This window comes from Papio anubis, chromosome X (genome assembly GCF_008728515.1).
Source record: "Papio anubis isolate 15944 chromosome X, Panubis1.0, whole genome shotgun sequence".
Classification (NCBI taxonomy): Eukaryota; Metazoa; Chordata; class Mammalia; order Primates; family Cercopithecidae; genus Papio; species Papio anubis.
The window spans coordinates 80,547,022-80,570,926 of NC_044996.1; the positions used below are offsets into that span (position 1 = coordinate 80,547,022).

Sequence of the window (23,905 nt, forward strand, 5' to 3'; positions counted from 1 at the left end):
GGGGGCGGAGCTCTGTGCCCCGGGAGTTTTTCGGCGGCGGCGGCGGTAAGTTGATTTCACTCAGCAAAAATCTATGAAACGTTCCGGAGGCGCAGAGTGAGCTGGGGATGCAAACCAGGGAAGACGGAGGCCTCTGTGGTGCTGAGTTCTGACTGGAATTCGGTTCCCAGAGCCTAGCTCGGTTTTGGCCTAGAAAAGTCTTCAATAATATTTGCATTGGTTAGGAACTCCGTCTATTACAAATCAGTTCGTTTCTTAGTTCCGGCATCTGAAAAATAGGTGCGCTAACACCTCCTTCAAGGGGCTATTGTGAACATTAGAAACTACGTATGCATGAGAAAGAACCTATTAAACCCTGAAAGGCTGGCTCTAATCCCTCAAGGTCTACCATCGAGTTGTCTAACCTTTTTTGTTTGTTTTTTCTGCCCAAGGGTACCGCAGAGTAACTTTTTTGATTCACAAACCCTTAAAGGTGCTAATGAAAGCTATGGACCTTCTTCCCAGAAATAATAATAATATGCATATATTGACATGCAAAATGTTACTTTAGATTCTTAGATCCCCTGAAGCTCATCCATGTATCCCCTAAGGGTCCATGAACTCCAGGTTAAGAACCCTTGGTCTAGCGAAAGAGGCACCTACTGTGTCAGATGCTTTTCAGACACTATCTCCTTTAATCTGCTCACAGTCTCATGAGTTAGGGATTATTATTGGCTCGATTTTGCAGATGAGGAAGCTGGTTTTCAAAGTGTGAAAATTCACTTACCCAGTATTATACAGCTACTGAGTAACAGAGCTGGCACTAAGATTCTCAATTCCAGAGCCAATATCCTATTGTCGTATTGCTATTTGTTTATTTATTTTGAGGCAGGTTCTCCCTCTGTCACCCAGGCTGGAGTGCAGTGGCGCGATCACGGCTCACTGCAGCCTCAACCTCCTGGACTCCAGCGATCCTCCTGCCTCAGCCTCCCAGTAGCTGGGACTACAGGCGTGCGCCACTGTGCCGGCCTTGTATTGCCTTCTAGAGAAAAGACAGCCAGTGTGCTATAACAAAAGTAGCAAATAACAATAAACAAAAATAACACCAGTAACAAAAATAAAATGCTATTGAATCACAATGGAAAGAAAAAGTAATTCAAGGTGGGAGCGATGGCTCACGTCTGTAATTCCAGCACTTTGGGAGGCCAAGGCGGGTGGATCACTTGAGGTCAGGAATTCAAGACCAGCCTGGCCAACGTGGTGAAACCCCATCTCTACTAAAAATACAAAAATTAGCTGGTGTGGTAGTGGGCACCTGTAATGCCAGCTGCCTGGGAGGCTGAGGTAACATTTGAACTAACTCTGAAGGATATTTTTATTTTTATTTTGTTTTATTTCTTTATTTCTTTATTATTTTATTTATTGCTTTTATTTATTTATTGCTTCGCTCTTGTTGCCCAGGCTGGAGTGCAGTGGCATGATCTCGGCTCACTGCAACCTCCGCCTTCCAGGGTCAAGTGATTCTCCTGCCTCAGCCTCCCCAGTAGCTGGGATTACAGGCTCACACCATCACGCCTGGCTAATTTTTGTATTTTTGGTAGAGACGGGGTTTCTCCATGTTGGCCAGGCTGGTCTCGAACTCGTGACCTCAAGTGATCCTCCCACCTCGGTCTCCCAAAGTGCTGGGATTACAGGTGTGAGCCACCACGCTCAGCCTGAAAGATATTTTATTTATTTATTTGTTTGTTTATTTATTTATTTATTTTGAGACGGAGTTTCATTCCTGTTGACCAGACTGGAGTGCAATGGCGCGATCTCAGCTCACTGCAACCTCTGCCTCCCTGGTTCAAGCGATTCTCCTGCCTCAGCCTCCTGAGTAGCTGGGATTATAGGCATGTGCTGCCATGCCTTTTTTCTTTTTCTTTTTTTTTTTTTTTATATATTTTTAGTAGAGACGGGGTTTCTCCATGTTGGTCAGGCTGGTCAGGCGATCCACCTGCCTCGGCCTCTCAAAGTGTTGGGATTACAGGCGTGAGCCACCGACCTGAAGGATATTTTTAAAAGATAATTTTTCTTTTCTTTTCTTTTCTTTTCTTTTCTTTTCTCCTTCCCTCCTTCCCTCCCTGCCTCCCTCCTTCCCTCCTTCCTTCCTTCCTTCCTTCTTCCTTCCTTCCTTCTTCAGGGTCTCACTCAGTGGCCCAGGCTAGAGTGCAGTGGTGCAATCTCACTTCACTGCAACCTCCACCTCCCGGGCTCAAGCAAATCTCCCACCTCAGCCTCCCAAGTACCTAGGACCACAGGCGCAAGCCACCACACTTGGTTAATTTTTGCTTTTTTTTTTTTTTTTTTGGTGGTGACGGGGTTTTGCTGTGTTGCTCAGGCTGGCCTCAAACTCCTGGTTTCCAGTGATTCACCCACCTTGGCCTCCTAAAGTGCTGGGATTACAGGCGTGAGCCACAGCACCCGGACTAAAAGAATTTTTTTTTTTTTTGAGACGGAGTCTCGCTCCGTTGCCCAGGCTGGAGTGCAGTGGTGCGATCTCCGCTCACTGCAAGCTCCGCCGCCTCCCGGGTTCACGCCATTCTCCTGCCTCAGCCTCCCGAGAAGCTGGGACTACAGGCGCCTGCCACCACGCCCGGCTAGTTTTTTTGCATTTTTTAGTAGAGACGGGGTGTCACCATGTTTGCCGGGATGGTCTCGATCTCCTGACCTCGTGATCCGCCTGCCTTGGCCTCCCAAAGTGCTGGGATTAGAGGCGTGAGCCACCGCGCCCGACCCTAAAAGAATTTTTTAGAGCAGTTTTAGGTTCACAGCAAAATGGAGAGGAAGGTACGGAGAATTCCTATATACTGTCTGCCCTCACACATAGATGGTATATTTGTTACAGTTGATAGACCTATCTTGAACATCATTACCCAAAGTTCATGGTTTACATTAGAGTTCACTCTTGATGTTATCTTATACAGTCTGTGAGTTTGGATAAAAGAGTAACATGTGTCCACCATTGTAGTATCTTACAGAATATTTTCACTGACCTAAAATCTTTTTCTGCTCCACCTATTCATCCTTCCCTCTCCGACAACCCCTGGCAACCACTGATCTTTTTACTGTCTCCATAGTTTCGCCCTTTTCCAGAATGTCTTATAGTTGGAATCCTATAGTATGTGGCCTTTTCTGCATGGCTTCTTTCACTTAGTCATATGCATTGAAGTTTTCTCCCATGTCTCTTCACGGCCTTAATAGCTCATTTCTTTTTGCACCGAATAATATTTCACTTTCAGGATGTACCACAGTTTATGGTTGCTTCCAAGTTTGGGCAATTATGAATAAAACTGCTATAAACATCCGTCTGCAGGTTTTTATGTGAACACAAGTCTTCTCCTCCTTTGTTAATACCAAGGAACATGATTGCTGAAAGAGTATGTTTAGTTTTATAAGAAACTACCAAACTGTCTTCCAAAGTGGCTGTATCATTTTTGCATTTCCACCAGCAACAAATGAGAGTTTTTCCTGTTGCTCCACATCCTTGCCAGTATTTGGTGTTGTCAGTGTTCTGGATTCGGGCATTTTTTTTTTTTTTTTTTTTTTTTTTTTTGATACAGGGTCTCACTTTGTCACCCAGACTGGAGTACAGTGGTGCAATCTCGGCTCACCACAACCTTCACCTCCCAGGCTCAAGCAATTCTCCTGTCTCAGCCTCTCAAGTAGCTGGGATTACAGGAATGCGCCATTACTGCCTGGCTAATTTTTGTATTTTTAGTAGATGGGGTTTCACCATGTACGCCAGGCTGGTCTTGAACTCCTGACCTCAAATGATCCACTCACCTTGGCCTTCCAAAGTGCTGGGATTACAGGTGTGAGCCACTGTGCCCGGCCTCTTTTTTTTTTTTTTTTTTTTTTTCGAACAAGAGATGGGATCTTGCTGTGTTGCCATGGCAATCCACTCGCCTCAGCCTCCCAAAGTGCTGGGATTTCAGGCAAGGCGTGAGCCACCTTGCCCAGTTGATTTTGGCTATTCTAATAGGCATGTAACCCTGAAGGATTTATTTTTTATTTTTTATTTTTTAAGGCAGAGTCTTGCTCTGTCACTCTGGCTGGAGTGCAGTGTGCGATCTCAGTTCACTGCAACCTCTGCCTCCTGGGTTCAAGTGATTCTTGTGCCTCAGCCACCTGAGTAACTGGGACTACAGGTGAGTGCTACCAAACGTGGCTAATTTTTGTATTTTTGGTAGAGACGGAGTTTTGCCCTCTGAAGGATTTTAGCCTACGGAAAGGAAGAGACTAATTCCAGAGAGAGTCAATGCGTATGACATATCCTGTGTGGCTGGAATTGATCACTGGAGCTTGGACTTTATTCTGAAGGCCATGAGTAGCTTTTGAAGACTTTTAAGTTGGAGAATGCCCTCTGTAGTGGGTTGAGTGTGGCCTCCAAAAAGATATGTTCACTTGGAACCTGTGGATGTCACCTTCTTTGACAAAAGGCTTTTAGCAGCTGTAATTAAGGCAAAGCTCCTAGGAGACAACACCCTTGATTAGGGTGGGCCATAAATCCAATGACAGGTGTCCCTGTAAGAGAAGAGAAGGATAAAGGAGATGTAGAGGAGAAGAAGAGGTAATGCAAAGATGGAGGCAGAGATTGGAATGATGTGTCTGCAAGTCAAGGAGCACCAAGGATTGATGGCAGCCACCAGAGACTAGAAGAGAGGCATGGAATAACTTCTTCCTCAGTGCCTCCAGAAGGAACCAACCCTGGCCACACTGATTTCAGACTTCTGGGCTCCAGAACTGTGAGAGAATACATGTCTTTTTTTTTCCCCTTTTTAAAAAATATTTATTTATTATTTATTTATTTATTTATTTATTTATTTATTTATTTAAGATGGCGTCTCACTCTGTTGCCCAGGCTGGAGTGCAGTAGCACAATTTTAGCTCACTGCAACCTCTGCCTCCCAGATTCAAGCGATTCTTGTGTTTCAGCCTCCCGAGTAGCTGGTATTACAGGTGTGCGCCACCATGTCTGGCTGATTTTTGTATTTTTAGTAGAGACGGGGTTTCACCAGGTTGGCCAGGCTGGTCTCAAACTCCTCAAGCAGTCCACCTGCCTTGGCCTCCCAAAGTGCTGGGATTACAGGCGTGAGCCACTGTACCCAACTGAGAGAATAAATTTCTGTTGGCTTAAGCCACTCAATTTGGGGATAACTATGGCAGCTGTAGCAAACTAATACATACTAAAGATACATACTAAATACTAAACTGGGCCATATAGTCCAGTTTTCCTGAGACTCCCAGGCAAGTGCTCTTTTTCTTTGCTTGGTATCCTACCTCACTTTCTGTCTGGTAAAATTACACTCATTCTTTTAGATGCCACTGAAATAGCACCTCTTCAGCACAGCCTTCACTAAACTACCCCTTCTCCATCTTGGTAAATTTAGTTACTTCCTCTTCTGTGATCACATACTTTGTAGTATCTCTACATTTATGCTATAGGACTTGTTACACCATATTGTATTACTTGTTTATGTCTTCCCCACTTTTTTGTGAGCATCTGGAAATATGAGGATGTCTTATTGGTCTATTTCCAGAACATAAGCACAGTGCCTGGCACATATTAAAGACTTAATAAATGTTTGCTGAATAAATAGTTTCTGATTCTCCAATCAGCTCTGTGTTTTGCGGGAAGGTAAAACTGGCAACAACTTGAAGAATGGATTAGAGAGCAGAGGACCTTTTGAAAGGGAGGCCAGTTGGTGGAGTCTAGAAAGAATCATGACTAGAGCTAATGAAAGACGGATTTAGCAGAGTGGCTGTGGTAATGGAAAGGAGGAAACTGTTGGGAGAAACACCAGAGAAGCAGAGTGGGTTATATTCTCCGGGTGAGAGAGGAGGAGAAATTGAAGCTGATTCTGAGGTTTCAAGTTTGGGTGACCGAGAGGGTGACGATACCATCAACTGAGGTGGGGAAGGCAGGAAGAGAAGCAGAGTTGGGGGAAGATGGGAAGCTTGAAGCTAGTATTGTTGTTCCTCCATTTCTAGAATCTTTTTCTATTATAAGTCACACTTCCTCGCCAGTCTCAACAGGGACCCAGCTCAGGCAGCAGCTAAGGGTGGGTATTCTGGTTTGGATTAGATCAGAGGAAAGACAGCTGTATATGTGCCCACAGGAGCCAAGACGGTATTTTCCATCCTCCCAAAACAGTAGAGCTTTGACAGAGATTTAAGGGTGACCGAGTCAAGGAAGAGGCATGGCATAGGATGGTGATGTCGGGGGTGGGGTTCAGAACTTCCATTATAGAAGGTAGTGATTTAGAGGAGAAGGTGGTTGAGAATGGTGCTAGTGGTAGTGAACAGATCCTTCCCAGGATCTAGGTGGACTGAGGATTTTTGAGTCTCTGACACTATTGTATATCCAGCCTTAGTTTATGTTTGCCACCTTACAGCAGCACCTAATCTCTGAGAGGACTTGGCCTTTGTCACACAGCACACATTTGCCACACCCTCTGTAAAGCCCTGGTTTATGAGGTTCTTTCCACCGGAAGCTATGACAGAGGAAATGTGTGGGTGGGGAGGGGTGGTGGGTGAGGGACCCAGGTTCCTGACACAGACAAAACTACACCCAGGGAATGAAGAGCAAGCGCCATGTTGAAGCCATCATTACCATTCAGATCCCTCTTAGTCCTGCAGCTGCCCCTGCTGGGAGTGGCGCTGAACACGACAATTCTGACGCCCAATGGGAATGAAGACGCCACAACTGGTGGGAAATCTGGGACTGGAGGGGGCTGGTGAGAAGGGTGGCTGTGGGAAGGGGCTGTACAGAAATCTGGAACCTGCCACTGGCCATTACAATCATGTGGGTAGAATTGAAAAGTAGAATGGGAAGGGGAAGGGGGAGGGTTCCCTGCCTCATGCTACTTCTTCTTTCTTTTTTGTTTGTTTGTTTCTTTCTTTTGAGGCAGGGTCTCGCTATGTTGCCCAGGCTGGTCTCAAACTCCTGGCCTCTAGTGATCCTCCTGCCTCAGCCTTTCAGAGCACCAGGATTACAGACATTAGCCACCATGCTCAGCCTCTTCCTTCTGACCATCATTTCTTCTCTTTCCCTCCCTGCCTTCATTTTCTTCCCAATCTAGATTTCTTCCTGACCTCTATGCCCACTGACTCCCTCAGTGTTTCCACTCTGCCCCTCCCAGAGGTTCAGTGTTTTGTGTTCAATGTCGAGTACATGAATTGCACTTGGAACAGCAGCTCTGAGCCCCAGCCTACCAACCTCACTCTGCATTATTGGTATGAGAAGGGAAGATGGGGAGGGGAAGAACAAGAGGTGGGTTGGATCAGAGACCAAGAAAGAGGGTAGCAAGTCTCCCAGGTGCCCCACTGTTTTCTCCTGGGGTAAGTCGTAAGTCGGTTGAGGGGAGAGGAGGCTAGGCTCTGGATAGCTGCGGTACCCAGATTGGCCCCACTGTTCCTCTTCCTTCCAACCTTTCTCCTCTAGGTACAAGAATTCGGATAATGATAAAGTCCAGAAGTGCAGCCACTATCTATTCTCTGAAGAAATCACTTCTGGCTGTCAGTTGCAAAAAAAGGAGATCCACCTCTACCAAACATTTGTTGTTCAGCTCCAGGACCCACGGGAACCCAGGAGACAGGCCACACAGATGCTAAAACTGCAGAATCTGGGTAATTTGGAAAGAAAGGGTCAAGAGACCAGGGATACTGTGGGACATTGGAGTCTACGGAGTAGTGTTATTTTATCATAAGGGTAGATGGGCAGAAAAAAGGAGATAGGGGATCAGGATGGGAAGGGAGGAGGTATTAGGGGCACTACCTTCAGGATCCTGACTTGTCTAGGCCAGGGGAATGACCACATACACACACATATCTCCAGTGATCCCCTGGGCTCCGGAGAACCTAACACTTCGCAAACTGAGTGAATCCCAGCTAGAACTGAACTGGAACAACAGATTCTTGAACCACTGTTTGGAGCACTTGGTGCAGTACCGGACTGACTGGGACCACAGCTGGACTGTGAGTGACTAGGGATGTGAATGTAGCAGCTAAGGCCAAGCAAGTGGGGCTAAAGGATTCAACCAGACAGATAGGAGGACCTAATATCAAGCTCCTGTTCTCTGCCTCCCAGCTTCTCTGCTCACCCCCTACCCTCCCTCCTCCAACTCCTTTCCCTGTAATCCCCAGTGAGTTTTCTTTTTTTCTTTTCTTTTCCTTTTTTTTTTTGAGATGGCCTCACTCTGTTACCCAGGCTTGAGTGTAGTGGGGCGATCTTGGGCCCACTGCAACCTCTGTCTCCCGGGTTCAAGTGATTCTCCTGCTTCAGCCTCCCGAGTAGCTGGGAGCATGCACAACCATGCCTGACTAATTTTTGTATTTTTACTAAAGGCAGTGTTTTGCCATGTTGGCCAGGCTGGTCTTGAACTCCTGACCTCAGGTGATCTGCCCACCTTGGCCTCCCAAAGTGATGGGATTACAGGTGTGAGCCACCATGCCTGACACCAGTGAGTTTTCATTAAGGATTCCCTACCCATACTCTTCCTGATACCAGATAAACAAGTTAATAAAAGGAAGCCATTAAGGGGATCCAGAGGGGAGGCATTAGATTCAAGTCAGTGAAGGGAGCAGTGTGGCTTGAGTACTCAGGAGAGAGAAACTGGGAAGTAGCAGAGATGATACTGGTGGGTGTTCAGGGGTATGTTTTAATTCTCTCTTCTCTCATAGACACCTACTTTCCCTCATCCTCTTTTTCCTCAAGGAACAATCAGTGGATTATAGACATAAGTTCTCCCTGCCTAGTGTGGATGGGCAGAAACGCTACACGTTTCGTGTTCGGAGCCGCTTTAACCCACTCTGTGGAAGTGCTCAGCGTTGGAGTGAATGGAGCCACCCAATCCACTGGGGGAGCAATACTTCAAAAGGTAAGATGGGCCCACAGGACCCCAATCCATAAGCCCAACACCCCAGCCTTTCTAACACCATTGTGTTTTGCTCCACTCCCCTATCACTAAAGCCCCCAAACTTGGTGCCCCATCTCCCCACACTGTCCAACCCCAACCTCTAGAAATCAAGGTTTTTCTGTGTAGGGTTGGGTTAGTGTGTTGTTAGAGGGGGTGGATTGAGAAGGAGGCTTAGGGGTACTCAAGGGGGCTATAGAGTGTATAGGATTTCCCTGAAGCATTCCTAGAGAGCCTGCAAAGTGAAGATGGCTTTGGAACCAGCTGGATCTAGGCTCTGCCATATACTACTACCTCTTTGGCCTTGGGTACATCACTAAACTCTTGGATTCTGTTTCCTGAGATATAAGATGGAGATAATTGTTCCTGCCTCACAGGAGCTGTTGTGAGGATTAAACAGAGTATATCTTCAGCACAGTGCCTGGCACCAGTGCCTGGCATGTAGTAGGCGCACAACAAATATAAGGTCCACTTTGCTTTTCTTTTTTCTGTAGAGAATCCTTTCCTGTTTGCATTGGAAGCCGTGGTTATCTCCGTTGGCTCCATGGGATTGATTATCAGCCTTCTCTGTGTGTATTTCTGGCTGGAACGGTGAGATTTGGAGAAGCCCAGAAAAATAAGGGGAACAGTAGCTGAGAATAGCAGAGGAGGGTTTTGCAGGGTCTTTAGGAGTAAAGGATGAGACAGTAAGAAATGAGAGATTCCCAAGAGAGTTTGGTGATGGAAGGAAGCCACAGGCACAGAGAACACAGAATCACTTTATTTCATATGGGACAACTGGGAGAAGGGTGATAAAAAAGCTTTAACCTATGTGCTCCTGCTCCCTCTTTCTCCTCTGTCAGGACGATGCCCCGAATTCCCACCCTGAAGAACCTAGAGGATCTTGTTACTGAATACCACGGGAACTTTTCGGTGAGAACGCTGTCATAAGCATGCTGCAGTCTATCAACTGCCAACTGCCTGCCAGCAAGACAGACAGAGTGTGGGGGTGGGGGCAGAGAGGAGAGAGAAGGAGGCCCTGCGCTAACTGTCAGGATGTGGCCGACCAAATGGGGGATGGACTATGCAGAGAGAGACACACACAGAAGCGCAGATTATAGATTGAGTGAGGCAGATGGAAACTGGTATTGGGGGCCCAGGAGTCTGTGTATCCCTTCTGTAATCAATTACAGTGGTTGCAGACATCATGAGTACTCCTTTGGCACAGAGCTCAGTATTTTACTTCCTGCCCCTAATTGACCCCTGACCTGGACATATCTGTCTTTAGGCCTGGAGTGGTGTGTCTAAGGGACTGGCTGAGAGTCTGCAGCCAGACTACAGTGAACGACTCTGCCTCGTCAGTGAGATTCCCCCAAAAGGAGGGGCCCTCGGGGAGGGGCCTGGGCCCTCCCCATGCAACCAGCATAGCCCCTACTGGGCCCCCCCATGTTACACCCTGAAGCCTGAAACCTGAACCCCAATCCTCTGACAGAAGAACCCCAGGGTCCTGTAGCCCTAAGCGGTACTAACTTTCCTTCATTCAACCCATCCGCGTCTCATACTCACCTCACCCCACTGTGGCTGATTTGGAATTTTGTGTCCCCATGTAAGCGCCTCTTCATTTGGCATTCCCCACTTGAGAATTACCCTTTTGCCCTGTACATGTTTTTCATCTCCCTCAGTCTGGCCCTTCCTTTCCACAGGATTCTTCCTCCTTCCCTCTTTCTCTCCCTTCCTCTTTCCGTCTACCCTCTGATTGTTCCTGAACCGATGAGAAATAAAGTTTCTGTTGATAATCATCAAAAATGTCTGTCATGGGGGTGAGGAGTAGGGGAAACATGGGATACAAGGAGGGTGGGAGGGGAAGAAAAAGGAGTAGTACATTTATGCTGTGGAGGCAGGAGTATTACCAATTCGCTAGAAAAAGAGTACTGTTCTGGAAACTGACTTTTTTCCAGGTGCCCTGCACTCATTCCAGGGTTTAGTTTAGAGTTAGACTTAGAATGGGCTGGGCGTGGTGACTTACGCCTATAATCCCAGCACTTTGGGAGGCTGAGGCGGGTGGATCACAAGGTCAGGAGATCGAGATCAGCCTGGCCAACATGGTGAAACCCTGTCTCTACTAAAAATACAAAAATTAGCTGGGCATGGTGGTGCGCTCCTGTAATCCCAGCTACTCGGGAGGCTGAGGCGGGAGAATCGCTTGAATCCAGGAGGCGGAGGTTGCAGTGAGCTAAGACTGTGCCACTGCACTCCAGCCTGGACAACAGAGGTAGAATCCGTCTTAAAAAAAAAAAAAAAAAAAAAAAAAAAAGAGTTAGACTTACCATGTTGCCCCCCCTTTCCAACTAATCTTTAACATACCCCACCCAAGTACCCAAGTTTTTCTCTCCTTATCATTACTCCACTTTTTGGCCACACCTGCCACTTCTGACCTCATAATCCCTCAACTGCAGCCTCAGGCCCCACCCCTGGGGATACTGGTTATCCACAACTACCAACAGCTCTCTCCTGCCTGTCCAGCCTGGGCATCCTCAGCCTATGAAATCCATCTGCCTCTCCAGTCCACCAACCCTATAGGCCTATTTGCCCCACACAAGGCTTCTAGAACACCCTCCTTCTGCATGACTCATCAGGGCATTTTGTGAAGAGTGAGGCGATCCTGAGGGCATGTTCATCTTCATCAAACATGGAGGTGAGGGGCAGCATAGAACTAGAGTCTGTGGATGGGGGTGGAGGGATCTGAGGGCAGTGGAGATCACAGAAACAGGCCCATGTGTCCCATCCTGTCTCTTCTCAGATAATCAGCAGTTTCTGGTCAATACCAACTGTGCTGTTGTCGTGTTGCTGCATTACATCCGCAGTAAAGTAAAGTTGCCTAAAACAAGTGAGGAGCTTGGGGAGGGGACTAATGGCCAAAGGTCAGAAGGAGTTGGGTCATCTCTAACCCCCAAGCCCTCCTCCTGGCAAGAAGGGAGTTCCTCATATCCTTACAGCTTCCTCCAACCCATTCTGTATAGGATCACCGGCTCCTTTTGCTCCCACTCTCTTTCCTTAGCTGCCCCAATTACCCTGTGATCTCCCTCCAGGCACCATCGATTTGTGTGAACAAACGGGGAAAATGAAGATGCTTTTCCTGATGAAGCCCACCCTTGCAGAGTATGCCAGCAAATACCTTACAGCTCGAAGCACCTACTACGTTTGTAAGGTGGAGCGTGGGCCACCAGGTAGAGGCTCAGGAATGTTCCCCAGAAACAGAACAATGCCTTCAAGATAGATTATGAACCTTATCTTTAAAACAAGGCATCCAAGGCTGGGCACAGTGGTTCATGCTTGTAATCTCAGCACTTTGAGAGGCCAAGGCGGGAGAATTGATAGAGGGCAGGAGTTTGAGACTAGCCTGGGCAACATAACAAGACCCTGCCTCCAAAAACAAAACCAAAAACAACCAAAACCAAAAACAACCAAAACCAAATTAAAAAAACAGAACACCCTCAAAAAACAGAACGCCCTCAACTAGATCCAAATTGACTATCTCTAGTCAGCCTAAGGAAGGGCACTACCTCTATAATAATAGGTTATCTGACACATACTCTCCCCTAGGTCCATACCTAAGGGGAAGAAGTAAGATCCACTAGCTCAAGGTAGTTTGTTTGTTTTGTTTTGTTTTGTTTTGTTTTTTGGAGACGGAGTTTCGCTCTTGTTGTCCAGTTGTTCAGGCTGGAGTGCAATGGGCGATCTCAGCTATTGCAACCTCTGCCTCCCGGGTTCAAGCGATTCTCCTATGAGCCTCCCTAGTAGCTGGGACTACAGGTGCCCGCCACCAGGTCCAACTAATTTTTTAGTAGAGACAGGGTTTCACCATGTTGGCCAAGTTGGTCTTGAACTCCTGACCTCAGTTGATCCACCCACCTCAGCCTCCCAAAGTGCCAGGATTATAGGCGTGAGCCACTGTGCCCGGCAAGGTAGTCTTTATATTTATTTATTTATTTATTTATTTATTTATTTATTTATTTATTGTGATGGAGTCTTGCTCTGTCACCCAGGCTGGAACAGTGGCATGATCTTGGCTCACTGCAACCTCCACCTCCTGGATTCAAGCGATTCTCCTGCCTCAGCCTCCAGAGTAGCTGGCATTACAGGCGCCCACCACCATGCCTGGCTATTTTTTTGTTTGTTTGTTTGTATTTTTAGTAGAGACTGGGTTTCACCAAATTGGCCAGGCTAGTCTCAAATTTCACCAAATTGGCCAGGCTAGTCTGAACTCTCGGCCTCCCAAAATGCTGGGATTACAGGCGTGAGCCACCGCGCCCAGTGGGTAGTCTTTAGTGTTGGGTCCTGGAATCTTGGGCTTTTGAAGGGTGGAGACTGGTTGACGGGTGGAGATAGCACACGGCTATGTTCACAGGAACCAGGCTGGAGAATGGTTACAGAGCTTTTGTGCCTCTCCTCAAGAATCCGGAGCCTCGGCTGCTCGGTAAGAAGTGAAATGGGGGAGGGAAGAACATGAAGGGTACAGTATATAGCTGTGTGATGGAGAATGTAGGGTGGGACTAGCGAGATATCGTAGGTCAGATGATAGGAGCCTAGGAAAAAGGGGGCAGGGTCCAGGTCCACTTTAGGAGGGATGTTTAGATCACACCAGGTGGAATGTGCATGTGTTACTCCCTGCTTCCCCTATTTCTTGGCCATCTTCTCCGTATATCTCCCTATCACCATTCCAGCATTTCCATCTTAGGCCAGGTGGGGTTCCAGCTGATGGTTTGAACAATGAATGGGAGCATCGGGAAGGGTAAGGTCTCTAGTTCTCAGAGGTGCAGGTGCCTTTTCTTTGTTCTTAGTTGCACTGCGCATACAATGTGACACCCTGGAGAGGAGACGAATTCAGTTGCTTAAAATGCAAGAAGCCAAGAAGGTCGTTATAATTGAACCTACTCCGAGCGCCCCGGTAAGACTCACCAAATGTGGTCTGCCCCAGCACCCACCTCTCCCACCAGCCGACTGAATGTTCCTCCATCCCAGCCCTCTGAGATGAATTTCCTGCCTCCAATTTCTTTTTTCCTTCCTTTGGCCCTGGGTTGTAGAAACTTTCCCTGCAGGGGCCTCTTTGTTTACTTACTTTCTTTTTCTAGTCCAAGCCATCAGGACGATCAGACAAAAAGAAGTCCACTCGCAAGTCTCCGACCCTTAGGAACAGACCAGACCTCAGGAAGGATAAACGTCGCCAACTCAATAAAACCACCAAGCAAAAGAAGTAATACTAGGTGTGACATTACTGGAATTTAACGTGAGATTTCTTTTTCTAGAAAGACTCCTTCTCCCAGTATCTGCACTAAGGCTTGAGTACGTACGCCCCAGGCACCGAGGAGGCTCTGAGGGTGGATGGGAACGGCAGGAGAGGGCTGGGGCAAGCACATGGGTGGGAGTGAGGAAGGCTGTGAAGTCTAGTACAATGAGCCTTTGAGGGACGGAGTAGGGGGTGGGGTCTTCTCAAACCAGACTACCTCCCCTTGGGAGGCCTATCTCACAGCCCGCCTACTCCTGCAGGGGTTAGGTGTCCCTCCACCCCCACACTCCACCACCTCCCCAGGCTGAAATTCCCCCACCCTCCTCCATGTCTCTGCCTCTGGGCAGTTTCTTCCTCCCGCCCTTTGCCTTTCACCCTCCCTCCCCCTTATCCAAGGGGAGAAGCAAGGCAGCAGAAATCAGAGCTGGTTATAGGCATTTATTGAATTCATTCATTTATTGATTTGACACACTTCCCCACTCCAATCTAGCACATGATACAATCTGGGTAGGCCAGGCGCTGACACAGGAAATGATGGGAACCCACAGCAGGGGTGGGGGAGGGGACAATGCAAAGGGCACTGGGGGAAGGGCTGCTTTGGGGGCTGGGGTGGAGAAGGAGCCCCAGATGGCCTCCCTGGCAGGTGCTAGTAAACCTGATCCACATTCCCCCCCATCCCTGCTCATTTCCCAGACCCTCAGCCAAGCTCCCCAGCTCCCCCTTCCCCGTTGCTCCCCTCCCTGCTGCCTGCTGCCACACACACTTCCACATAACCCCTGCAGTCAGGGAAGGGGAAGAAGGGCAGGGACAGCTGTCAGGGGCCTTGAACAGGGAGGTCTCTGTACCTAACTTTACCATCCTAAATCCTTCCCTCCTCTTCTCTCCCCTCCCAGTCCCTTCCCTGGCCCCAAGCTAATTCCAGGCCTTCAATTTACTCTCCCACTGTAGCACTAACCCATGCTGGGTCATAGAAGAGTGTGGCTGCACCCCAACAACACACACTTCCAGGCACAAGTTGAAGGAATGAGGGGACCTGGGTTAGCTTTTTCGTTAGGGGAAACTCCAACTTATTTCTGCATAGACCTTTCTCTACACCTGGTCCATAGGGGAGCTCTTCCCTGTGTTTACTATTACTCCCCTCCCCTCCCCACTTCCCTGTGTCTCTCCTAGCATTTATTGTCTGTAGTGTTTGTATCATGTCACTATCACAAAGCCTTCAGAAAGAAAAAAAAGCATTCTGCCCACCACTAGCACCCTGCCATGGTTAAAAAAATCTCTATATTTGTGTTTGTATTTCTTTAAAAGTTTATAAAAAGCCTTTCTGTTATCTGCAGCCTTCTAAGGGTGATTTGGCCTGGCGAGCCACTCCGGTGCTCAGACCTTGGCCCTTCCAGATCCCCTAAACTGCCCACCCACCCCACATCACTGGCCTAAGGGGCCACTGCATAGAAATCCCAGGCTCCAGCTAGCCTGGCTCAGCTAAGACTCTCTACAAAAAATCCTGCTCCCAAACGCAGGGGTAAGGCCACTGGTGACTTCGCATTTCCAACAGCATTGCTCATCTCGCTACAAAGCCTAGAGGGTAGGAATAGGGAAAGCCGAGGATGGCTCCTGAGAGGGGGCCTTACCCCCTAATTGGCACAGTGAGAAAAACCCTCTCCCCTTTCCCCTCCCATCTCCCTCCCCATATTGTCCCCAGATGCGGCAGCTTTATCTTTATAATTTCTTCAACACCTGTGTGTGACCAGACCCACCCTAGCTCTAAAGCAGGGTCCCAAATTCCTGGGGAGGGCTCAAGGGTAAAGAGCAGATATGGACACTCCTGGCTCCACCTCTGAAGCAGGGGAGAAAGCTTCCAGCCATGGCTCAGGGATCTGTGGGAAGAAGAAACGGAGAACAAGGTAAGAGGCTTATCTGGGGCTTGCCAACATTCTATCATCCAGATTCCCACCAAAGAAGATGGTGGCACCTACCCTGCTTCCACACACGTACCTTTTCTGGGCTACCTTGCAGGGGTGGGCACAGCTGAGGGGCCTGGAGGTCCCATCCGGAAACCATGCTACTCTAATATGACATCTTCCCTCCAGTTCCCCAGGAGATCTGGCTACCACTTGTCCTAAATCTCCCCTTCGCCCAGATCATGGGACTAACTGGGCACCTAGGAGTGGTCACAGGCTATGAGGTGCTATGGTGATTAGGGGATACTGTACCTGGCTCAAAGTTGAAGTCCAGTCCCTCGCCCTCATCCATGAGGTCACTGATGATGTTATCCATGTCACACTCCAGGTTCTCCATATACATATCAAGATCTAGATCCTGAGGCATTCTGTCTTGGCTTGCAGCTTCAGTAGGGGGTGTGAGCACAGGGGTCCCCAGAGCCTTGGGGATGGGGGCACTTGCCATGACTGGAGGTGGTGCTATCATAGAAAGGGTGGGAACCAGACTGCTGGGGCCTGGAGCCTCTAGGGGCTTGGGACACAGGCCGACACCCGTGGCCAGCTTACTGGAGGAAGGAAGCCCCCCCAGCAACAGAAGAGTAGGAGCCTGGGACAGAATGGGATCTACCTGGGTCATGAGGACGTCAGCAGGGGGTGGTGGCGTATCAGAGGTGAGCAGGGCCTCCAGAGCCTGGGAGCTGGAGAAGCACCCTTCTCCTGCTGACAGGGGCCCCTCTGCTGGGCTGAAAAGAGAGCTGCTGTAGGTGTGTAAGGGGCCGGTAACCCCAGGATGCTGCAAAGAGAAGCCAGAGAGACCACTCCGAGATAGCAGGGAATGGGATGAGGTGAGATTGAGCCCATCTAACAGCTCTAGACCTTCATTGAGGGTGGGAGGGACACCCCCTGCATAGCTGCTGACTGAAGCTGGTATTTCCTCCGCCAGCACCTCAGGCTCTGGCCTCAAGGGGGACAGCCGGGTGCTGACAGTGCTGGCATTTGAACTGCTTCGTGGACGGAAGGTGGTCCACATATCGGCTTCTTCACGGTTTCGAGAGCAAGGGCTGCCTGACCACTTGGCAAAGTGGCCGGCAGGGCTCGTCGGAGTGGCACCTTCGGGTGGAGCTGGCAGCACAGGTGGCTTCTTCTTGGGGGCTTTACTGCGGCCCCGGAGCAGCTTGCTGCTGCTATCCATGGAGGCGGCCCGGCGGCGAGGGGCTTTGCCGCTCTTGCCTCCCTCAGGGTTCAGCATCCACCAAGAGCTTTTGCCAGTGGCCTCGTTGTGAACCTTGATGAACTTGCTGTGCAGGGACAGGTTGTGGCGGATCGAGTTCTGGAGGGGCAGAGACGGCAGGAAAGGGCCGTGAGGTGTGTGTAGGGGAGGCCAGTGTGGCCAGCGGTCAAGTCTAAGAGGATGCTGGTCCACAAAGATCTAGGGGTTAGGATTTGGTGCCACCACCACAGCGGGGTTCATTTCGGGGGTTCATTTCCCAGGTCATTAAAGTTTAAGAAAAACTTTAAATAATTTACAAAAAAAGAGAAAAAAGATAAAAGATAAAAGGATGCTGGAACACAGCAGGGGTATTCCTAGAGACTCAAAGAGAGTTGAATCCAGGGGGGAAAACTGGTAGAAGTAGGGATGGGGGTGGGGTGTGAGGGGAGACCACACACATTTCCCGCTCCCAGACAAGCTGCTCGGCCTCTGCTCCAGACTTCTCTGTACAGCGGGTGGGAGATAACATGTAATAACCCACTGCAAAGGGCACAGGGGTGCCTACCCTGGAAAAGCTCCTAGTACCGTGCTCCTCCCAGGGCTCTATGTGTGTTTTGCCGGGGGTGGGGGGTACCTGGGGCTGGTGCGCATTGGGGAGACGTGCTCCTCGCCCAGCAAGAACTAGGTTCAGGTGGGAAAGAGCATTCAACCCCTTTCCTTGCGTGCGGGTTTGGGTAGAGTTTACCGGACAGTGGTACAGCACCAGCCCAGGATGGACGCGCCCTGCCCAGAGCCAGTTCTCTGAATAGGCTGAAGGGCAGGAATCTCAGCACAGCAGGTGCTCCCTTCCCCACAGAGCATTTGGGCCACCCAGCTCTCTATAGAATTTAAAGATTCCTTTTTCTTCCCTCCCTGAATCCCAGCCTTATTTCTTCCAATCCACAACACACACCCTCAACTACATTCAGTTCAGGTTCAGGCTTCTTGCTGTGCCTCAAATACGTGAGGTGCAATCTTCCCCTCCCCTCTTTTCCGAAGAGGGATCTCCCCTCTCTAAGTTTTACTAGTTTCGTCAAGACCAAGCTTCAGTTCCACCTCTTTTATAAAGCGGCTGCTTGACTTTGGCAGCCAAATTTCTAGCATAGTATTTTAAAAATCTGCACCACACAATTTTACCCAATTTATATTGTGTGGTTTACGGTTTCATGTAATTCGTCTCATCGAGTGTAAGTGCCAAGTGTAATGTCCTCCAGTCCCACATCCCCCAACAGAGCCCTCCCAGAGCACCAAGCTCACAGCACATACTCAATACCTACTCAAGCTCACAGTACATAATCAATATTTGTACCTGATTGGTGAGTTGCCCCTGGGTTGACAATGGTGAGGTTCCCCTTGAGGCTCTGCCAGTTCTTCAGTGTCTTGGGTATTAGAAGCTGTATGTTTTCCCTTCCTCCCTTACTGGTGACATTCTACTAGAGAGACGATGCTTTCCAGTGGCCAGGGAGCTGAGATTGGCAGCTTCTTCAGCCCCCAGCGCAGCTTATATTTACTGATTGCCGCGGGGCAGGCTAGTTACACAAGGGGTTTGGCCCTCCCCTGGCCACCCCCCTTTCCCGAAACCTGCCTTCTTTTCCCTACCTCCTTTCCAGTGCCTTTCCCCTATTTCTCAGGAATTTGTGCATAAACTCTTCAACCTTGGGGGCATTTGACCTCCCACATGGAGCTCTTTAGTTTAGAAATTCAGGAGGAGCCCAGAAGTGCTTGGAGCAACTAGGAGGCTGAGGCCATGGGACGGTCAGAAACTACTTGTTTCTCTGACTGGTGCTCTTAAGATAAGGAGACCCTTTGCCTGGCAAATGATGCTTCTTGTTCCAGGGCTCTTTAGCCAAAGAACGCCTTGTGTTCCTGGGACCCTGAGGTAATGGCATTTCAACTGTGCTGACGTTCCTTCAAGGAGTGGCACTTGTCCATCCGACCTCACCTCATAGTAACTAAGGACCACAATGCCCATGACCTGGCACTATGATTTCTCCTCTTTTTATCCTCTAATTCTGGATCTACTTGAGAAGGTCCATTCCTTTCTCTACTACTTAATAGCCACAAGGCCCATTTGTCTCCTCTTCTTTAGGCCTTGGAACTAGCAAGTGGTACACAGCCTCTTAATTGGAGAGGTCAGTTTCCCAAAAGCCCATAACTCTTACATGTTGGAGGGCAGGGTGGTAGGGGTGACTGCTAATTGCTCCCCAAACCACCTAATCTAAACTTTCTTGTTCTAAGTGAGTGCCGCCCCCTGGTGGGGTGGGAGTAACCTTGGCATATCATCAGGGAGGCCAGTTCAGGCATGAGACTTCCCTCAGAGGGGGGCGGGGGCGGGGTGGGGGGGGGGGCTTGAAGTCCCAGGCTCAGCCTGATTTGATTTTGCCATCATTCCAATTAGAGCAAGCCAGGCTCTTCTTAGAGAATATGATTTATAGTTAGACCTGAGTTCAAGTCCTCACCCTGCTGTTATTAGGTGAGTTTCCTAACCTTTCGGTACGTAGTTTCCTAATGCGTAAAATGTGGAATCTCAGAATTGCTGTAAAGATTAATAAAATAAAAAATTGAAAAACTACTTTGTAAACTCTAAAGCCCCACATAAGTGTAGATTATAAGGACGGACGATACTCCTACAATATAACTAACAACTTGTTATTTCCTCTACACTGGAAAATGAACCTAAGGGAAAAGAAAAACAGCTGTGTAGGCTGGGTCCAAGGAGTTGAGCTTTTTATGAGCTGAGACTGTGGCGTGGCAGTCTACCCAGAAATAGTGCCAAGGGTCTCAGTCAGCTGTCCTGTCTTCTGTTCTGCCCAGCCCCTAGGGACGGCACAGATCTGATCCCTCAGTCTCCTATACCTAGGGGAAGTTCCTCTGCTCATCCAACCCTCTGTACTTGGTTATATGCTGACCTCACCACCTACAGAGGTACAAGCCAGCAATAGGGCTTGAAGCTCCCCAATTTTGTGATTAGAGCCCCATATTTCTCAGGACAAGTTTTTCAGAGTATCTTTTGAGATCTTCCCTCACAGTTTCTTCACGGAAGGCCAAGGGAACTCCCAACTTCATGCTCTAAAGTCAGAGCCCTACCTCCTCTTTATGACTAATATTCCTTAACAGTAAAGGATGACTTCCCCCCAAAACTTGGATAGCCCCTTACAAGGGAGAGTTTCTTGGCAGCACAGGGTAAACTGAGACAGGTGGCAGCTCACAGCCCTTTTTCTTCTTAGTGCATAAGATCAGCTACCTTTCCCCATGAATATTATTGTTTTCACCCTTTGCCACTGCACTCCCTCCTCCTGGGTAGAGCAGTGCTAGAACAGTACCACTACACTGAGGTATTGGGAGGCAAGCAGGGAATCCAAGTAATCCCACAGGAATGGGAGAAAAGGTGTTGGGGTGGGAGGTGGGGGAGGAGGGAAGGGTAGGTTCATGTGGAGAATCCACACAGTTCCTGCTGTACATAGGATAAAGACTTCTCTGTGGGAATAAGTGTTTGGGGCAGCCCAAGCCAAAGTGCTGCGAGTGTTGAGCAGTGAGCAGAGAATTCGATTTTCTCCAGGGCAGGGACAGTGTCTTATTCATCTGTGATCCTTCAGCATCAAGCACCGAGTGTGGCATATACTATGTACTAAGTAAATGTTTGTCTAACTGGAGATTGAAGGTGGATCTCTGGGCTTCCCAAAGGGGGTGGGGGTGGGAGGTAGTAAAAGGGGCCCCAGAGTAGAAGTAAGGGAGGCTAGGGAATCCAGGGGCTAGATGGTGTTGGGAAGAAGGTAAGAGGGTCATAATTACCTTCCATCCTGCTGAGCTGTTGCTGTCACCCTTGTCCTTGAAGTAGGGTACAGTACGGACCATCCACTCGTAGATCTGGGCAAGTGTCAGTCGCTTCTCCGGGGCGCTTTCAATGGCCTGGCTGATGAGTTCTGCATATGACTGATTTCCCCAGGCATTCCGGCGGGAGCCTCCCTTCCGAGGACCTGTTACAGCCCCCAGGATTCCGGGCTGGGGGCCCCCGGCCGGCTCTGGGAGCCGGGAGGGCAACAGGATCGGCTCTGAGCGCCCCTCCGTGTGTACCTTTTCCCCCAGACCTGGCTCCACCTCGGGCGTCTCGGACGGCTGGTTAGCGATCTCTGGTCGGGGAAGGGGCCAGGTGCAGGAGCGGGGACGGCTCTGGGGTTCGAAGTCGGGATCGAGGTCTATGACCGCGGCAGCCTCTGTGGCTGAATTCTCATTCCCCGGATCCATACGTGGAGTTGGACCTCCCCTGCTCAGCGTTCAGTGAAGCCTGCCACAGTCCCTCACGATGCCTCCCCTCAGGGGGGAAGCATCGAGGGCCAGGAGGCACATTCCTGCCAGTCCTCAGAAAGTCGCGAACTTCCCCCTAGTCCCAGGACGCTAGTCCCTAAGCTGTCCCTTCACACAGTTCTCCGATCCCCTTCGCGACTACAGCCTGCAGCCTCAGAGCTCTTTCCGAGATGCCACCTGTAACCTCTGCCGAGCGAAAACACTTTTTCTGCAACCTCTCACTCAGCTTCCTGCTCTTTTAAACCTGAGGCACGGTATCCCCTCATACATTGCGCTCCCATCACCGAACGTCTCCTTAGCCGCAGTTCCCTCCCCCTTTTAAGTTGCTGCCCCCCGGACACTCCTCCCAAATTTCCTCCACCCGGATTGCTGCCCTCCCCCACGCCCCGCTCCCCCGCGTCACTTGCCCCTCCCCTGACTCCCCCTTCCCCCGCCTCTTCCCTTCTCGCCACTCTTAATCGGGTCCGGGTCCCCGCGGCTGCGGCCTCCCTAATTCCCGCACCGATTCCCCTATCAACCCCCCCCCCCCCCCGCCCCCCGGGTTTCCCTTTTGTTTTGCTCCAAGCAGCAGCCCCCTCCTGACGTCTCTGTTTACCACTCGCCGGGGCAGCCATCTGCGCACGCGCCTCGAAAGCCAGTCGGGAAACCGAGTTCTTCAGTCGTGCCACCCTGGTCACTCTTGAGGACTACATCTCCCGTCCTGCTTCGCGGCCAGGAGCCCGATACGGCGGCAGGAGAGCGGCGTGGCAGGATATAACGAGGTGGAACTTTAATTATTAGAAGTCGTCGCGGACTCTTTCTTTTCTTAAGAATCGTTTTTCGCCCTTTCCCCCTTTCCATCGTCTCCCTTGTGATTCGGAGTCGCCTAGGTGACCAGATTGAGAGGTGCTAGCCCTTTCCCTCCTTCATTTAGGAGAAGGCAAAAGGGAAAAAAATCTTCTCTTCAAGAAGCAGGAGGCCAAGAAGCAAGAAGCAAGGAACTGACTAGAACATAGGATGTATGCACGTTGGAGAGTTGGGTGGAGGGGCTTGTGTAACATAAACAAATGGTTAGCCCACGGTGGTGTTCCCCCTCACCCCCTTCCTTCTCCCTCCACCCGCCTTCATCCCCCCATATGCAGTTCCCACCGACAGTGAGGTCTTACTTACCAATCAGTTTCCTCCACTGGCTCTTCTGGCCTTCCCTTCAACACTGATATTCTCCAGGTTCACATCTCCAACGGCTTCACTTTCATTCAACAGGTCCCAAACTCATTATCTATTCCTGCACCCATACCCCTATCCTCTGGCTACCCGTATCTCTGAATTTGGCTTATGGTAGTCCTGATCTACCCAGTCTCCCAAGCTAGACTTACCCGTTACCTCTTCATCTCCGTAACTTTCTACATCCAAATCCCAGTTCAAGACCTATTTATAACTGCATTTAAATTGTAGGATCAGCTGGGTGCAGTGGCTTACGCCTGTAATACCAGCACTTTGGGAGGTCGAGGCAGGCGGATCACTTGAGGTCTGGAGTTCAAGACCAGCCTGGCCAACATGGTGAAACCGATCTCTGCTAAAAATAGAAAAATTAGCCTGGTGTGGGGCATGCACCTGTAGTCCCAGCTACTTAGGAGGCTGAGGTGAGAGAGTCGCCCAAGAGGTGGAGGTTACAGTGAGCCAAGATCATGCCACTGTGCTCCAGCCTGGGTGACAGAATAACACCCTGTCAAAAAAAAAAAAAAGGTGCAGTATTGGATCTCCTTCCATCAGTCTTTTCCTCACTACAGTTTATATTCAGAGCTGCCAACAAGGTTACCGTTCTAAGAAACATGTCTGGTAATTATGGCTAAAATTTATGGAGCCCTTATTATGTGCCAGTCTTTGTGCAAATTGCTTTACGAACATTAGTTCATTTACTCCTCATTTACTCCTCAATTCAACCCCATGAGGTAGGTACAACTATTATCCCCATTTTATAGATGCAGACACTAACGATGCTCAGAGATTGACTTGCCCAAGGAGGCAGAACTGGGATTATATAACTTATATGTGATCGTATAATCCCTTCCTTCCTTCCTTCCTTCCTTCCTTCCTTCCTTCCTTCCTTCCTTCCTTCCTTCCTTCCTTCCGTCCTTCCTTCCTTCTTTCTTTCCTTCTTTTTTGAGACAGGGTCTTGCTCTGTCACTCAGACTGGAATGCAGTGGCGTGATCTTGGCTCACTGCTGCCTTG

General features: G+C 49.4%; 3 protein-coding genes across 7 annotated transcripts; 2 read left to right on the plus strand and 1 right to left on the minus strand.

The window, feature by feature from the left end:
• The first annotated feature begins 29 nt into the window (after positions 1-29).
• IL2RG (interleukin 2 receptor subunit gamma) lies at positions 30-10,721 on the plus strand. 3 transcript variants are annotated; one of them, XM_009197782.4, is made up of 9 exons: positions 30-45; positions 6,597-6,730; positions 7,104-7,257; positions 7,466-7,650; positions 7,859-7,998; positions 8,738-8,900; positions 9,431-9,527; positions 9,779-9,848; positions 10,204-10,721. In XM_009197782.4, the coding sequence occupies exons 2-9, from the start codon at positions 6,616-6,618 to the stop codon at positions 10,387-10,389; spliced, it is 1,110 nt and encodes a 369-aa protein (XP_009196046.1). In that variant the 5' UTR covers positions 30-45; positions 6,597-6,615; the 3' UTR covers positions 10,390-10,721. The 3 variants fall into 3 exon arrangements, with proteins under 3 accessions (XP_009196046.1, XP_009196048.1, XP_031516369.1); XM_009197784.4 differs by lacking the exon at positions 30-45 and adding an exon at positions 4,751-4,766; XM_031660509.1 differs by lacking the exon at positions 30-45 and adding an exon at positions 6,069-6,083.
• A 470-nt stretch (positions 10,722-11,191) lies between these two features.
• CXHXorf65 (chromosome X CXorf65 homolog) lies at positions 11,192-14,201 on the plus strand. 3 transcript variants are annotated; one of them, XM_009197779.4, is made up of 6 exons: positions 11,195-11,610; positions 11,716-11,802; positions 12,005-12,142; positions 13,324-13,392; positions 13,757-13,863; positions 14,048-14,201. In XM_009197779.4, exons 1-6 carry the CDS (start codon positions 11,586-11,588, stop codon positions 14,171-14,173), a joined length of 552 nt encoding a protein of 183 aa, XP_009196043.1. In that variant the 5' UTR covers positions 11,195-11,585; the 3' UTR covers positions 14,174-14,201. The 3 variants fall into 3 exon arrangements, with proteins under 3 accessions (XP_021788289.1, XP_009196044.1, XP_009196043.1); XM_021932597.2 differs by lacking the exon at positions 13,324-13,392 and having other exon boundaries at positions 11,192-11,610; XM_009197780.4 differs by lacking the exon at positions 11,716-11,802 and having other exon boundaries at positions 11,194-11,610.
• A 424-nt stretch (positions 14,202-14,625) lies between these two features.
• Positions 14,626-22,311, minus strand: FOXO4 (forkhead box O4). Its single transcript, XM_003917852.3, has 3 exons — positions 21,181-22,311; positions 16,413-17,469; positions 14,626-16,076 (listed from the first exon to the last, which is right to left on the minus strand). The coding sequence occupies exons 1-3, from the start codon at positions 21,631-21,633 to the stop codon at positions 16,069-16,071; spliced, it is 1,518 nt and encodes a 505-aa protein (XP_003917901.2). The 5' UTR covers positions 21,634-22,311; the 3' UTR covers positions 14,626-16,068.
• Between the last annotated feature and the right edge of the window lie 1,594 nt (positions 22,312-23,905).

Bases quoted from the DNA above. Each gene is read 5' to 3' on its own strand.
- IL2RG (XM_009197782.4), top strand. From the start codon at position 6,616: ATGTTGAAGCCATCATTACCATTCAGATCCCTCTTAGTCCTGCAGCTG. The intron at 7,999-8,737 runs GTGAGTGACTAG...TTTTTCCTCAAG, and splicing joins ACTGGGACCACAGCTGGACT to GAACAATCAGTGGATTATAG. The intron at 8,901-9,430 runs GTAAGATGGGCC...TTTTTTCTGTAG, and splicing joins GGGGAGCAATACTTCAAAAG to AGAATCCTTTCCTGTTTGCA.
- CXHXorf65 (XM_009197779.4), top strand. From the start codon at position 11,586: ATGTTCATCTTCATCAAACATGGAG. The intron at 11,611-11,715 runs GTGAGGGGCAGC...GTCTCTTCTCAG, and splicing joins CATCTTCATCAAACATGGAG to ATAATCAGCAGTTTCTGGTC. The intron at 11,803-12,004 runs GTGAGGAGCTTG...ATCTCCCTCCAG, and splicing joins AGTAAAGTTGCCTAAAACAA to GCACCATCGATTTGTGTGAA.
- FOXO4 (XM_003917852.3), bottom strand. From the start codon at position 21,633: ATGGATCCGGGGAATGAGAATTCAGCCACAGAGGCTGCCGCGGTCATA. The intron at 17,470-21,180 runs GTAATTATGACC...CTGCCCCTCCAG, and splicing joins ACAGCTCAGCAGGATGGAAG to AACTCGATCCGCCACAACCT.